The 13,086-nt window shown below is 42.0% G+C and overlaps 1 protein-coding gene across 4 annotated transcripts in view; it reads right to left on the bottom strand.

The window, feature by feature from the left end:
* The window catches only part of LOC121567481 (limbic system-associated membrane protein-like), a 1,290,508-nt gene that overhangs the window by 16,733 nt on the left and 1,260,689 nt on the right, over window positions 1–13,086 (bottom strand). For all 4 annotated transcript variants that reach the window (XM_041877554.2, XM_041877553.2, XM_041877552.2 and 1 more), the window contains one exon: window positions 1,963–2,088. In XM_041877554.2, the coding sequence (XP_041733488.1) occupies window positions 1,963–2,088 (126 nt within the window). The remainder of the gene's footprint in view (window positions 1–1,962; window positions 2,089–13,086) is intronic.

Raw genomic sequence — 13,086 nt, 5'->3', positions numbered from 1 at the left:
CTCTTATTTGCGTTCTTAAACATAGCCCCCCCGTCTCTTTTTCCCTCAAAAAGCCATGTACCACCGATGTGTGTGAGTGGCTTCCCATAGCCCAAAGCGTGTAATATGAGGAGCGCCAAAGGGCATGTATATTTCATACTTGTCTGACTTTTATTTTGGTGGTCCGGGAAGCGTGCAGTCAAAAATTCCTTGCTTGACCAAGAGTTCCACTTTTTTCGCAGCATTCTTAGTGTGGTGCCCTCCATCCCTGCCTGTGACCTTTACAAATACACTTCAGAAATAAACATTGGTGTGGAGGAGACAAACTGAGGCAGAGCACAGGCCCCGAACGAACGGACGCTGTGCTCCTTGCTCTATTGATCGCATCGCCACAGACAGAGCCCAGCAATGTTCTGCTTCCCAGTCAATATGAGGGACAACAACATCCCATGTCCTCAATGAATACAACTATTGGCATAAAATACAATAGCTGGCACTGTCTTACTTCTAATCCCAATGTGTGTCAAACGTGGAAATCTCTCAAATATCTGAATAAATACCACATACTATTGCTAAGCCTGCATCTTTTCAGGAAGGAAAATAGGTGAAAGGCTAGACTTTGGGAGGGAGACAACAGACTAATGTCATGGTTTCTGTCTGGAACTCTGGAAACCGAATAGTGGCGATCCCAGACCATGCAGGGAGAGCTGAAATAGAAAATGACGGTTCTTTCATCCAATCCATAATTTTAAGTCATGTTCCGTTTCATTTGTGCTCTCTGTAATACTCTGCTAGAATAATGAAGAGGCACTCCTTTGACAATCTGACAAGTCTGAAAGAATAATACCAATCTTGACTCTGATGGAAAAGCGGGGCCTCCTGCGTCTTTTTCATTTCTCCATCTACCCTTCCATTGCATCTGCTTTTCATTAGAAGTAAACATTCCAATTATAAATAAGTATCTGCTTGGTAACAAATGATCAGGCAACAATACGAGAGCTAAAAATGAGTGAGGAACCTCTGAATATCCCACCTCAGCCAACCTTGTTGAACAAAGTAGAACGCTAATCAATCCAGGCAGTATTCTATTACCTATCAAATAAACACCTTTATGGTGGAATACAAATGCAGTCGGATGAAAATGCACTGCTCTTTGTCATGTATTATTCAAGTTGTTAGATGTTAACATTCAATGAGTATTTCAAAGCCTCACGTTAAAGGGGGAATCCGGGATTCAAAAAACAACAAAGCATGACCCCGCCACTTGTTGTGGTAAACAGCTGAGGGATGGGGCTGGAAAAATGTAACCACTCTCAAAATCATAGACAGAGCTATTGATGCAAGGACTGACCATTGATGAGATCAAAATTATAGTTTTAACCATGTTTTGAAGCTATACAGTGTTTGCTAAAAAATACATTGTTTACAAACAATGGAGTAAAATAAGCTTATATTTTGGGTTCTAAAAGGGTCCAACAGCTCATTAGGCATTTATAAGTTTTATTGTTAAAGAATCAATGGCTATACATCATTACACTAAAAGTTAAAAAATTGATGCACCAATCCTGGACTGCCCTTTTAAGAGGGACTCCCACAAAGGTTTGAGTGGCAGTTTGACAGCAAACATTTCAAAATGGAGTATTGGGAAAATAAAATTCCTGTGATAATTGGTTGTAATGGTTCCATTTAGAGCAAACACAACAACATATTGCTTTCATTATTGCAATCCGTTAGAGGGCTTTCACTTGAAAGAAATTGCATTGGTAGATCATCCAGTTTGAATGAAGGAGGAGTGTGAGAAGCAGCAGGTGTGTCTCAGTCATTAACAGGTGTTCTTCACGTTTCACTTTAAACACAGGAACCCTCTCCCAACTCCATCACTCCCCTGCATGTCTGAGACCACAGATGTCGTGATAAGCAACAATGATGAAATGCTGCCCTTTGATAAGAGTGAAATGCTGCTGGGTGCTTATTGGCTCTTACCTGATGGATTGAGCAGTCGCCAGGTGATTGATGGATCTGGCCTCCCATTGGCTAGACAACTCAATGTCACATTGCTGCCTTCGTTCACAGTGATGTCTTCCGAAACTTTGTAAATGTTTGCCGGAACTGTAAGAGAAAGTGGCAGATATGAATGATTCTATTAGTAGAAGCATTTTCTATGGTAGGGTTTGAGTCTTCCTAAGAACTGTGTAATGTATTTTCAAAGGCAAGAATTGGAACCACAATGTAGTATTACAGTGAATGAAGTATATGGTTTATGAAATAAGCAAATACTACTTCATTATGTGAAGCAAAATGTCAAATGTCAACATGAGCAATTATCAACAACAGGAGAGGCATTATGCAAACGGCTGCGGCATGAACATAAGTCTTTACAACACGTTTGTCGCTGTGGCATAGGCTACATGTCCATTTTTCAGTATAGTTGAATGCAAAAGTTTGAATGCAAAAGTATTGCCATGTTAATTCAACAAGTGAAAAGGAAAGTTGAGAAGCAACTTCAAAGGGAAAATAGTTTCTGTACCTCAACCCAATCCATTACCAACCAAAATATTAAATGAACTGAAACGCTAGGTGTATGACTTTGACTGATGTTCAAAGAAAGCTGAATGTTTGTCATCTGAATGTAATGTTTAATCGGCCTTCTACCTCTCAATTCTGATTTACTCTGTACCTAAACAAATAAAACAGGGAATGTTTACTCAGATAAAACTGCTCTGACAAATTAAGAAAGTGAGGTGCACTCCATTTTCAAATTGGTCAGCAATTCAACTGTAATCAATCTGAGTGTACAGAGTGGGCATACAGACATCATTGTGAATTTCAAAACTGTGGGTGGATGGAGGCGAGGTGTTGTACACGCATATCTTTGCTAGAAACTAATGATCAATGACTTGTCAATGATGAATGGGGCAAAATACATAGAGTAATACAGAAGCATAAATCCATATTATTGTAGAAGTTGAACAAGTAGCTCAATGCTTACAAATGCACATATACTGCATATGTCCAAATACCACTCTCAGGTATAATAAATATGTTCTATAACATTCTAACATGTCATCTAAAATAAGACGTGTTGCAGTCAAGGTGACTCAAACTGGTAGTTGCCATGCTGTGTGATATTTGACAACATTGACAACATGTTCTATATGTTGTTAAATATGACAGAGGAATAATCAATACATCAGTGCTCCTCTGGATTTTTCCTCCCCCCAAAAGGTATGTTTTTATACTGATAGTGACCATGTAACATCCCTTAGCTGATGCTGTATACACTCCTCTAGATTCCCTCTCTTTGGCCACTACAGCCTGTCACTTTAATGACATCTGACAACATAGATATTTTATTGCCAAACAACATTAAATGAAGCCATTCAGAGTTATTGCGTGAGTCAAATGGCCACAGAAAGTGAAGATGTGTTTCTCGATATGGGAAAGATTGAAGTGACAGGGAATCCAATAGCTTTTCCGCAAAGAAGCGGGACGGAAATATCAATGCTTTGATTGGCTGAATGAGGACCCGAGCATTAATCCACACCAGGCCAGTCGCACAGATAACAATGTGTTTGAGAGGAAACAACAGCTCCCAGACAGATAACCCTGTCACGTTCTAAACATAAATAGTTGAGGCGGTTCATGAGTCAAATGAATAAAGAGTGTAAACCATTTCAACATAGTGGCTATAGCTCCCAGCAAGGATTGCAATCTTAGTCATGGGTCAACCTTCAAGGAACAATATTTGAAAGGGCAGTTCTTTGAAAAACTCTTTCCCTGGCTGCCCAATATTCTACAGCGATGTTCAAGGGACTGTGTGAGGTTGATTTTACACACGTAGCCTAGAAAAATAATTTGCCGTTCCGACGTTAGATGGTGGGATCAACTGTAACTTTAGCTTCTGCCAAAACATTTATTTTGCCTTTCAAGTAACACATCAATGATTTCATCTATGGGCTGAGAGAAGAAAGTAGGCTATTTATCTCCTTTTAACATTTTTTTCCTTAATTCTTTATTTGAGCATTTTCACATTTCTTCAAATTATTTTCGATATTTTTTCTCTCCAACCTCGTCAACATAATATTTTGAGTCAGCTTATTATACCCCAAAGACCTAGTGATCCTAAAAAAAAGTGAAAAAACGGATAGAAAATGTATTGCGCAAATACATTGACCTTCGTTTCAACTTTGATAATACAACTTCAAAGCCTTGGAAGCATGAGAAACTACATCATAATTAGAAGAAGCTTGTTGTATCCATGTGATAATATAACCTGACAGTCAGCTTCAGGCTTTTCCTGGATTCCTGATGAGCCAAACCACCTAGGGAGGTAGCGATGATCAAAGTCCCAGAATGGTTCACCTCAGAGAGGCATAAAGAAACCCAGCTGCACCTCCAGTGTCATAGCTGTCCTGATCAATGTGTTTACTGTCAAGCCACAGCCTTTTAATCTAGCTATGACTCATCTTTAGCTGAATATGGTCGCAGAGAGAGAGAGACAAACACAGAAAATGGAACAGAATACGCTTGGTAGCCGATTAAGATTCTCACCATCGCACTCTGCCTGGCACATGCACACATGTACAACCATTTCAAGGTAGCATGCATGAAATGAGCCATCCAGTTGAAAGAGAGAGGAGTACAACAGGTATTCCCAGGCAAAATGTCTCATACCTGCATTGTGTAATGTCTCAAACTACACTGAACAAAAACATAAACGCAACATGTAAAGTGTTGGTCCCATGTTTCATGAGCTGAAATAAAGCATCCCAGAAATGTTCTATACGCACAAAAAAGCTTATTTGTGCACCAGTGTATTTACATCGCTGTTAGTGAGCATTTCTCCTTTGCCAAGATAATCAATCCACCTGACAGGTGTGGCATATCAAGAAGCTGATTAAACAGCATGATTGGGACAATAAAAGGCCACTCTAAAATGTGCAGTTTCGTTACACAACACAATGCCACAGATATTGCAAGTTTTGAGGGAGAGTGCAATTGGCATGCTGACTACAGGAATGTCCACCAGAGCTGTTGCCAAATAATTTAATGTTAATTTCTCTACCATAAGCCGCCTCCAACGTTGTTTTAGAGAATTTGGCAGTACGTCCAACCGGCCTCACAACCGCAGATCACGTGTATGGCGTCGTGTGGGTGAGCGGTTTGCTGATGTTAACGTTGTGAACAGAGTGCCCCATGGTGGCGGTGGGGTTATGGTATGGGCAGGCATAAGCTATGGACAACAAACACAATAGCATTTTATTGATGACAATTTGAATGCACAGAAATACCGTGACAAGATCCTGAGGTCCATTGTGAGGCCCATTTCTTTTAAGGTATCTGTAACCAACAGATGCATATCTGTTTTCCCAGTCATGTGAAATCCATAGATTAGGGCCTAATGAATTTATTTCAATTGACTGATTTCCTCAAATGAACTGTAACTCTGTAAAATCCTTGAAATTGTTGCATCTTGCATTTATATTTTTGTTCAGTATACTTGCTATTCATGTCAAATTTTTATAACACAAAGAATGCAGTCATATCATGCCAGGAACGTTGGCCTTCCTACAAAATTATATACTTCTATCTGTTCTTTAGTTTTGGTTATTTTTCCTATGACCTGTTCTTTTCTGAAAGTCCCTTTCTTATCCGATCAGTCGAAACAGAAGTCTTTGGGTTAGCCTGCTATCAAGTAGAGCACCACACTTTGATGTTCTCCATAGTCAAATCAAAACAAAATCGTAGTGTGTTATAAAATTACATCCGGTTAAAACAGAGCTGTTTATACTTCATTGTACACCAGTAACACCAGAGCTCTTTGAATGACTCTACTACCATACCAACTGACCTCTGCGGATCGCTCCTTCTGTCTCTCCACCCACGCCATCCTGCCACGTTCAGACATGACATTTGGACCGCTGATGTCACAGGCCTAAGTGTTGTCGAGGCAATTACATTTCCATAATTTGAATCATTAAAGCATAATCACGGGAAAGCGCTCGCAGCATTGAGTTCTGCTTTTAGGACTAGCAGCCAATTACTTTCCTCGGTGTGCAACAAGGCCATTGTACAAGGAACTTCTCAGAGGAGACAAAACAATCTCCTGAATGTTGTGACACCTCTGAAATGTAATAACATCACCTCAAACAAGCTCATGACTGGCTGCTGGGCACCTCCCCAAACCTTGACCAAAAGAGGCAATCTGTTACCACTGAAACAGTGAGAATGACAGCCAGGCAATTTTGTCCATTTAAAGGAGAGGCAACCATCAATTTAGTGGGTCTCTTCAGGATTGGGACCGCTAAGGTCATAGGGAAGAAAAGTGTTTATGCATGAGCCTACACTCCTCTTTGACAAGCCCAGAGGACATAACACATACAAACACGAGTACTCTCTTGAACACGGTCATTGTGAGTCTGCTTGAGTAAGGCAGAATTGAAAAGGAAAAAGAACAGATGCAATTAATTTAAATGTTAATTTAAAAATCCTCTTAACAGATTCTGTCGTTAGAAAAATATTGTTGCAGGGAAGTAGAGCCTTGTGATCTGATTCATCGTTAGTTTGTCTGTTTTGTAAGCATACACTTATTGTTTCTTACTTTCAATGTTCATAAACCTATGACTCATTGATCCTAGTCCCTTTGAATTCATCATGGTGTCTATGTGAGTTACCACTATGACAAATGTGTATTTCACTAAATACGAACAAACTCTGGATTTTGCCAGTTTCCTCATAATAACAAACACAGAAGCGTTGCCAACATGTTTAATCAGAGACCTCGGGGTGTGTTTTCTCTGCAGCGGAAGGCGTCTCTCAGGCTGCCACTAAGGAGCTGAAAGAGATGGCACACTTTTAACAGGATACTGCAGTGCACAGAGCCACCAAGCAGTGGGTGCCTCAGCGCCTTTCATTGTGCACTTCTGGCAGGAATGCTGGAGATGTTGCTCCACCAACATAATCGTCGCCAGCAGCACTCCATGATCTAAACTAAAGCTCTCTCTGAACTTTCAAAGGGAAGAGAGGATATCAAATAGACTAATGCTCATTGAAGACCCTTTGGAGCAGGGCTTTCTGTTGATGTGGAGAGACATTCAGAGGCAGTTCTTGCTGGCCAGATTAAGGTCTTCTTGAGGACAAATCCCTGATTAATTCAAATGTAGCTTTTTTTCTTTAGAGATGTTCCAGTGGAGGGCAGAGAGGTTTCCACGAGGGCAGAGACTCATAAATCATACAAACAAATAATTGGTGTTTGTGTTGAAAGGAGAAAACAATCGGAAGGGAAAAGGTAGGGGCAGTATCTCTAACAAGCCAACCAAAGCCCCAGTAGAAAGAAATGCATTGGCTGTGTTTTTTATGCGCCCAATGAGCAGGACTTTAACTCGTGAAAAATTGTTGCTTTTTATGAGTTCTTCAAGCTATAATTCTTATCTCAAGTAAACTCAAATAAATGTACTGCCAGTTCAGGGCAATATGTACTCTTACCTTGGCGATCATCCGCATCGTTCAGGACGGCGTGCCAAAAACCCCAGATTCAATTTGTATTCAGCACATATGATTTAGTGCCTTATAAAACAGAACGAGATGATAAGAAAACAAAGAGAGGAGGAGACAACAGCTGGCTGGAGGAGAGACTCTTGGCGGTGACCTTTCCTTTTTAGATGAACCTGGGTTTAACTTCTTCCTGCTCTCTTGAGCTCTCAGTCCTCCAGTCAATTCCTCATGGAACTTTCTATAGAGCAGAGCTTTAGTTCACCCCTTGACTTAAAGTTCTTTCTGGAGAAGGACTTCATAGAATTACGGCTATTTCCCTAGACTAGCAAACAGCTATTAGGATCAATTGTCTTAATTAATAACCTATGGAAAATATGTCAACATCAGGAGGGCACCTTACAAACACAAGTACAATTGAGGCAATAACCCTTTGGAAGCTGTACTTGAGAATATTGACTGAATATCGACTGAATCTATATCTAAATAAGCTAATCGTTATGTAATCTTATTGGTCAATGTGAACATCTGTCAAATTATCGTAAATGGCCACTCTAACAAACAATCCTCCATCCAACCCCCCTCAAGTGGAAACTATAGAAAAAGTGTGTTCAGAAGATACTCTGTAGATTCCCATCACCGTTGGTAAAACAGAAATAACAGAGTAAATTAAAAGGCCTATAACAAACCATCTTCTAGATTCAATCAGTTCAGTGTTAACCTGCGATATCTGACACCTGCATAGCAGATCTTTGTTTTTATTTAGACAATAGTCGTTCCACTGCTTAGAAGTTTCTGACGCCTGACAGATCTTACAACGCCTGGATAGGTATTTTAAGTATCAGCTAACCACATCATATGTTATAGCAATTTGTCAATTGATGACACAGTCGCCTTCGCTGTGGATCGCGCATGATATGTTGGGAGGTGTAACTGCGTTAGAGCTGTCAAATCGGTGAGCGGATGCTTGTGTTTTCATTGTCACAAAGCCACACCCGTCCCACTCACATTAGAAGTTCAGAACGAGAAAGAGTAGCTACATAGAAATTACACTCAAATAAATAAATAAACATGAAACTAAATAATGAGGATTTCTATTAGCCTAATTGAGGTGTAGATTACATCACACATTCCAGTGTTTGAATTTGTAAACACGGCCGCATGGGATCTCTTACTAATGCAACTCTGTGCAGCGAACGCAATGTCCGCAATAGGTAGGCTATAATGCCTGGAGCCTCTTGTGGATTTTAGAGCTCTAACACAGTTCCACCTAAAACATTGTCAAAAGAACTGCTATGGCGCCGGAGAAGATGGCTGCCGTTTTACAGCCCTCTAACCAATTGTACTATTATGTGTGTTTTTCCGCGTTATTTGTAATTTATTCTGTACATAATGTTTCTGCCATCGTCTCTTATAACCAAAAAGACGGACACAAAGGATATCCTACAGACACCCGACAAGGCCCAAATCCCCGTCATTCGCATGAGAAAGAGACGGAGATATCGTGGACGTAGGTCGGGGTGCCTTGTAAGGATCCGACGGCGAGCGAGTAAACTGCCTCTTCCATCAATCCTATTAGCCAATGTTCAATCATTTGAGAATAAATTAGATGACCTAAGATTACGGCTATCCTACCAACGGGACATTAAAAACTGTAATATCTTATGTTTCACCGAGTCGTGGCTGAACGACGACATGGACAACATACAGCTAGCGGGCTATACGCTACATCGGTAGGATAGAACGGCTGACTCCGGTAAGACAAGGGGTGGCGGTCTGTGTATATTTGTAAACAACAGCTGGTGCACAAAATCAAATACTAAGGAAGTCTCGAGGTTTTGCTCGCCTGAGGTAGAGTATATTATGATAAGCTGTAGACCACACTATTTACCAAGAGAGTTTTCACCTATATTTTTCATAGCTGTCTATTTACCACAACAAACCAATGCAGGCATTAAAATTGCACTGAATGAGCTGTATAAGGCCATAAGTGAACAGGAAAACGCTCATCCAGAGGCAGCGCTCCTAGTGGACGGGGACTTTAATGCAGGGAAACTTAAATCCGTTCTACCTAATTTCTACCAGCATGTTAAATGTGCAACCAGAGGAAAAAAAACTCTAGACCACCTTTACTCCACACACAGAGACACATACAAAGCTCTCCCTCGATCTCCATTCGGCAAATCTGACCATAACTCTATCCTCCTGATTCCTGCTTATAAGCAAAAACTAAAGCAGGAAGCACCAGTGACTCGGTTAATAAAACGGTGGTCAGATGACGCAGATGCTAAGCTACAGGACTGTTTTGCTAGCACAGACTGGAACATGTTCCGGGATTCTTCAGATAGCATTGAGGAGTACACCACATCAGTCACTGGCTTCATCAATAAGTGCATCGATGACGTTGTCCCCACAGTGACCATACGTACACACCCCAACCAGAAGCCATGGATTACAGGCAACATCCGCACTGAGCTAAAGGGTAGAGCTGCCGCTTTCAAGGAGCCGGACTCTAACCCGGACGCTTATAAGAAATCCCGCTATGCCCTCCGACGAACCATCAAACAGGCAAAGAGTCAATACAGGACTAAGATTGCATCGTAATACACCGGCTCTGATGCTCGTCGGATGTGGCAGGGCTTGAAAACTATTACAGACTACAAAGGGAAGCACAGCCGCGAGCTGCCCAGTGACACAAGCCTTCCAGACGAGCTAAACCACTTATATGCTCGCTTCGAGAGCACCAGCTGTTCCGGATGACTATGTGATCACGCTCTCCGTAGCCAATGTGAGTAAGACTTTTAAGCAGGTCAACATTCACAAAGCCGCAGGGCCAGACGGATTACCAGGACGTGTACTCCGAGCATGTGCTGACCAACTGGCAAGTGTCTGCACTGACATTTTCAACATGTTCCTGACTGAGTCTGTAATACCAACATGTTTCAATAGTCCCCGTGCCCAAGGACACTAAGATAACCTGCCTAAATGACTACCGACCCGTAGCACTGACGTATGTAGCCATGAAGTGCTTTGAAAGGCTGGTCATGGCTCACATCATCACCATTATCCCAGAAACCCTAGACCCACTCCAATTTGCATACCGCCCCAACAGATCCACAGATGATGCAATCTCTATTGCACTCCACACTGCCCTTTCCCACCTGGACAACAGGAACACCTACGTGAGAATGCTATTCATTGACTACAGCTCAGCATTCAACACCATAGTGCCCTCAAAGCTCATCACTAAGCTAAGGATCCTGGGACTAAACACCTCCCTCTGCAACTGGATCCTGGACTTCCTGACGGGCCGCCCCCAGGTGGTAAGGGTAGGTAACAACACATCTGCCACACTGATCCTCAACACGGGGGCCCCTCAGGGGTGTGTGCTCAGTCCCCTCCTGTACTCCCTGTTCACCCATGACTGCATGGCCAGACACGACTCCAACACCATCATTAATTTTGCCAACGACACAACAGTGGTAGGCCTGATCACCGACAATGATGAGACAGCCTATAGGGAGGAGGTCAGAGACCTGGCCGTGTGGTGCCAGGATAACAACCTCTCCCTCAACGTGATCAAGACAAAAGGAGATGATTGTGGACTACAGGGGGAAAAAAGAGGACTGAGCACGCCCCCATTCTCATCGACGGGGCTGTAGTGGAATAGGTTGAGAGCTTCAAGTTCCTTGGTGTCCACATCACCAACGAACTATCATTGACCAAACACACCAAGACAGTCGTGAAGAGGGCACGACAAAGCCTATTCCCCCTCAGGAGACTGAAAATATTTGGCATGGGTCCTCAGATCCTAAAAAAATTATACAGCTGCACTATCGAGAGTATCCTGATTGGTTGCATCAACGCCTGGTATGGCAACTGCTCGGCCTCCGACCGCAAGGCACTACAGACGGTAGTGCGTACGGCCCAGTACATCACTGGGGCCAAGCTTCCTGCCATCCAGGACCTCTATACCAGGCGGTGTCAGAGGAAGGCCCTCAAAATTGTCAAAGACTCCAGCCACCCTAGTCATAGACTGTTCTCTCTGCTACCGCACGGCAAGCGGTACCGGAGTGCCAAGTCTAGGTCCAAAAGACTTCTCAACAGCTTCTACCCCCAAGCCATAAGACTCCTGAACAGCTAATCATGGCTACCCGGACTATTTGCACTGCCCCCCCCCCCCCACCCCCACCTCATATTTTTAAGCTGCTGCTACTCTGTTAATTATTTATGCATAGTCACTTTAACTCTACCCACATGTACATATTACCTCAACTACCTCAACTAGCCGGTGCCCCCGCACATTGACTCTGCACCGGTACCCCCCTGTGTATATAGCCTCCCTACTGTTATTTTATTTTACTTCTGCTTTTTATTTCTCAACACTTTTTTGTTGTTGTTTTAATTTACTTTTTTATATAAAAAATAAATGCATTGTTGGTTAAGGGCTGTAAGTAAGCATTTCACTGTAATGTCTACACCTGTTGTATTCGGCGCATGTGGCCAATAAAATTTGATTTGATTTGATTTGCAGGTGTCGGCTAGCATGTCTTGATTGAAGCAATGCTCACCTGCCCCTTTGGCTTAATTTTTCTAAACCTAAAAGCACTAAGAACGTGGATTCTGGCACTCAAACCAGCAATCAGAGCAGGTCATCAATATTCCTTGATTGCTCTCCGTTCTGTACAATAATTTTGGATTAGGTAAAGTGCAGGCTGTGATGGGAGGGGAAGACTATTAACTTGCCTCTCCAGAGACGAGCCCTTTGGACCCCTTCACTTTACAGCCATTTGGATTAAACAAGCAATGGGATCAAGGTCCTTTATTCAATTTAGAGTCTGATTGATAGACTGTCTTGACACTATAATGGTAATGACTTAGAAGGCTTGGGATCAATGCAATGAGGGGAGACCTCAGTTTCCACACCCTTTCTATTGGTACCACTTTGAAAGTAATCTTTTACCGTCCCTTCCTTTGTTGTAGGTTTCGTTCAATTGAATAGCAAGTCTATCAAACGGTTTGTGCTTACAGTAAGGAACCCATGTTACAATATTACCAATGTAAGCATTCCTTTCATTCGATTTAGGTTTAATTGAATATCCCATGCCTATCAAACTGTTTTGCTTGTTGTGTTTGGTTTGTGGTTACATGTGTTGAGCAAGGTAAGGGACTGCTGTTGCGTTACGATGTAAGCATTTTAAAAATGGAATGCCAACAAACGTACATTGCAATATTTACGCAACAGCAAAAACATAAAAAAATGTACCGGGTGGTGAAATAAAATAGCAACACTAATGTTTTCCAATTCTCAGAATAAGACATGAGAAAGCCAGGGCAGCAATCTGTAAAGAAAGACTGCATAAACACTGCTAAAGCAGGATTACTTGGACCACCAGACTCCAAGTTACACTTGATTATCAAACAAGAACAATGCAGTTCTTGGTTAGTATGCAGTTCTCTTCTATTTCCATTTCAACTTGATGTAACAAGAAGCAAGTTGAACCAGAATCAACCAGACCCAATGGTATTGACTGAGTGACTGATGTCTCTATCCAGACTATTAGCCTGGCTTGAGCTTCATATACTCTGACTGCTAGTACTGAACAGCTGTGGTAG

This window comes from Coregonus clupeaformis, chromosome 6 (genome assembly GCF_020615455.1).
Source record: "Coregonus clupeaformis isolate EN_2021a chromosome 6, ASM2061545v1, whole genome shotgun sequence".
Taxonomy (NCBI): domain Eukaryota; kingdom Metazoa; phylum Chordata; class Actinopteri; order Salmoniformes; family Salmonidae; genus Coregonus; species Coregonus clupeaformis.
Note: the sequence above shows the minus strand (reverse complement) of the source record. Positions and strands in the feature narration are given on the sequence as shown.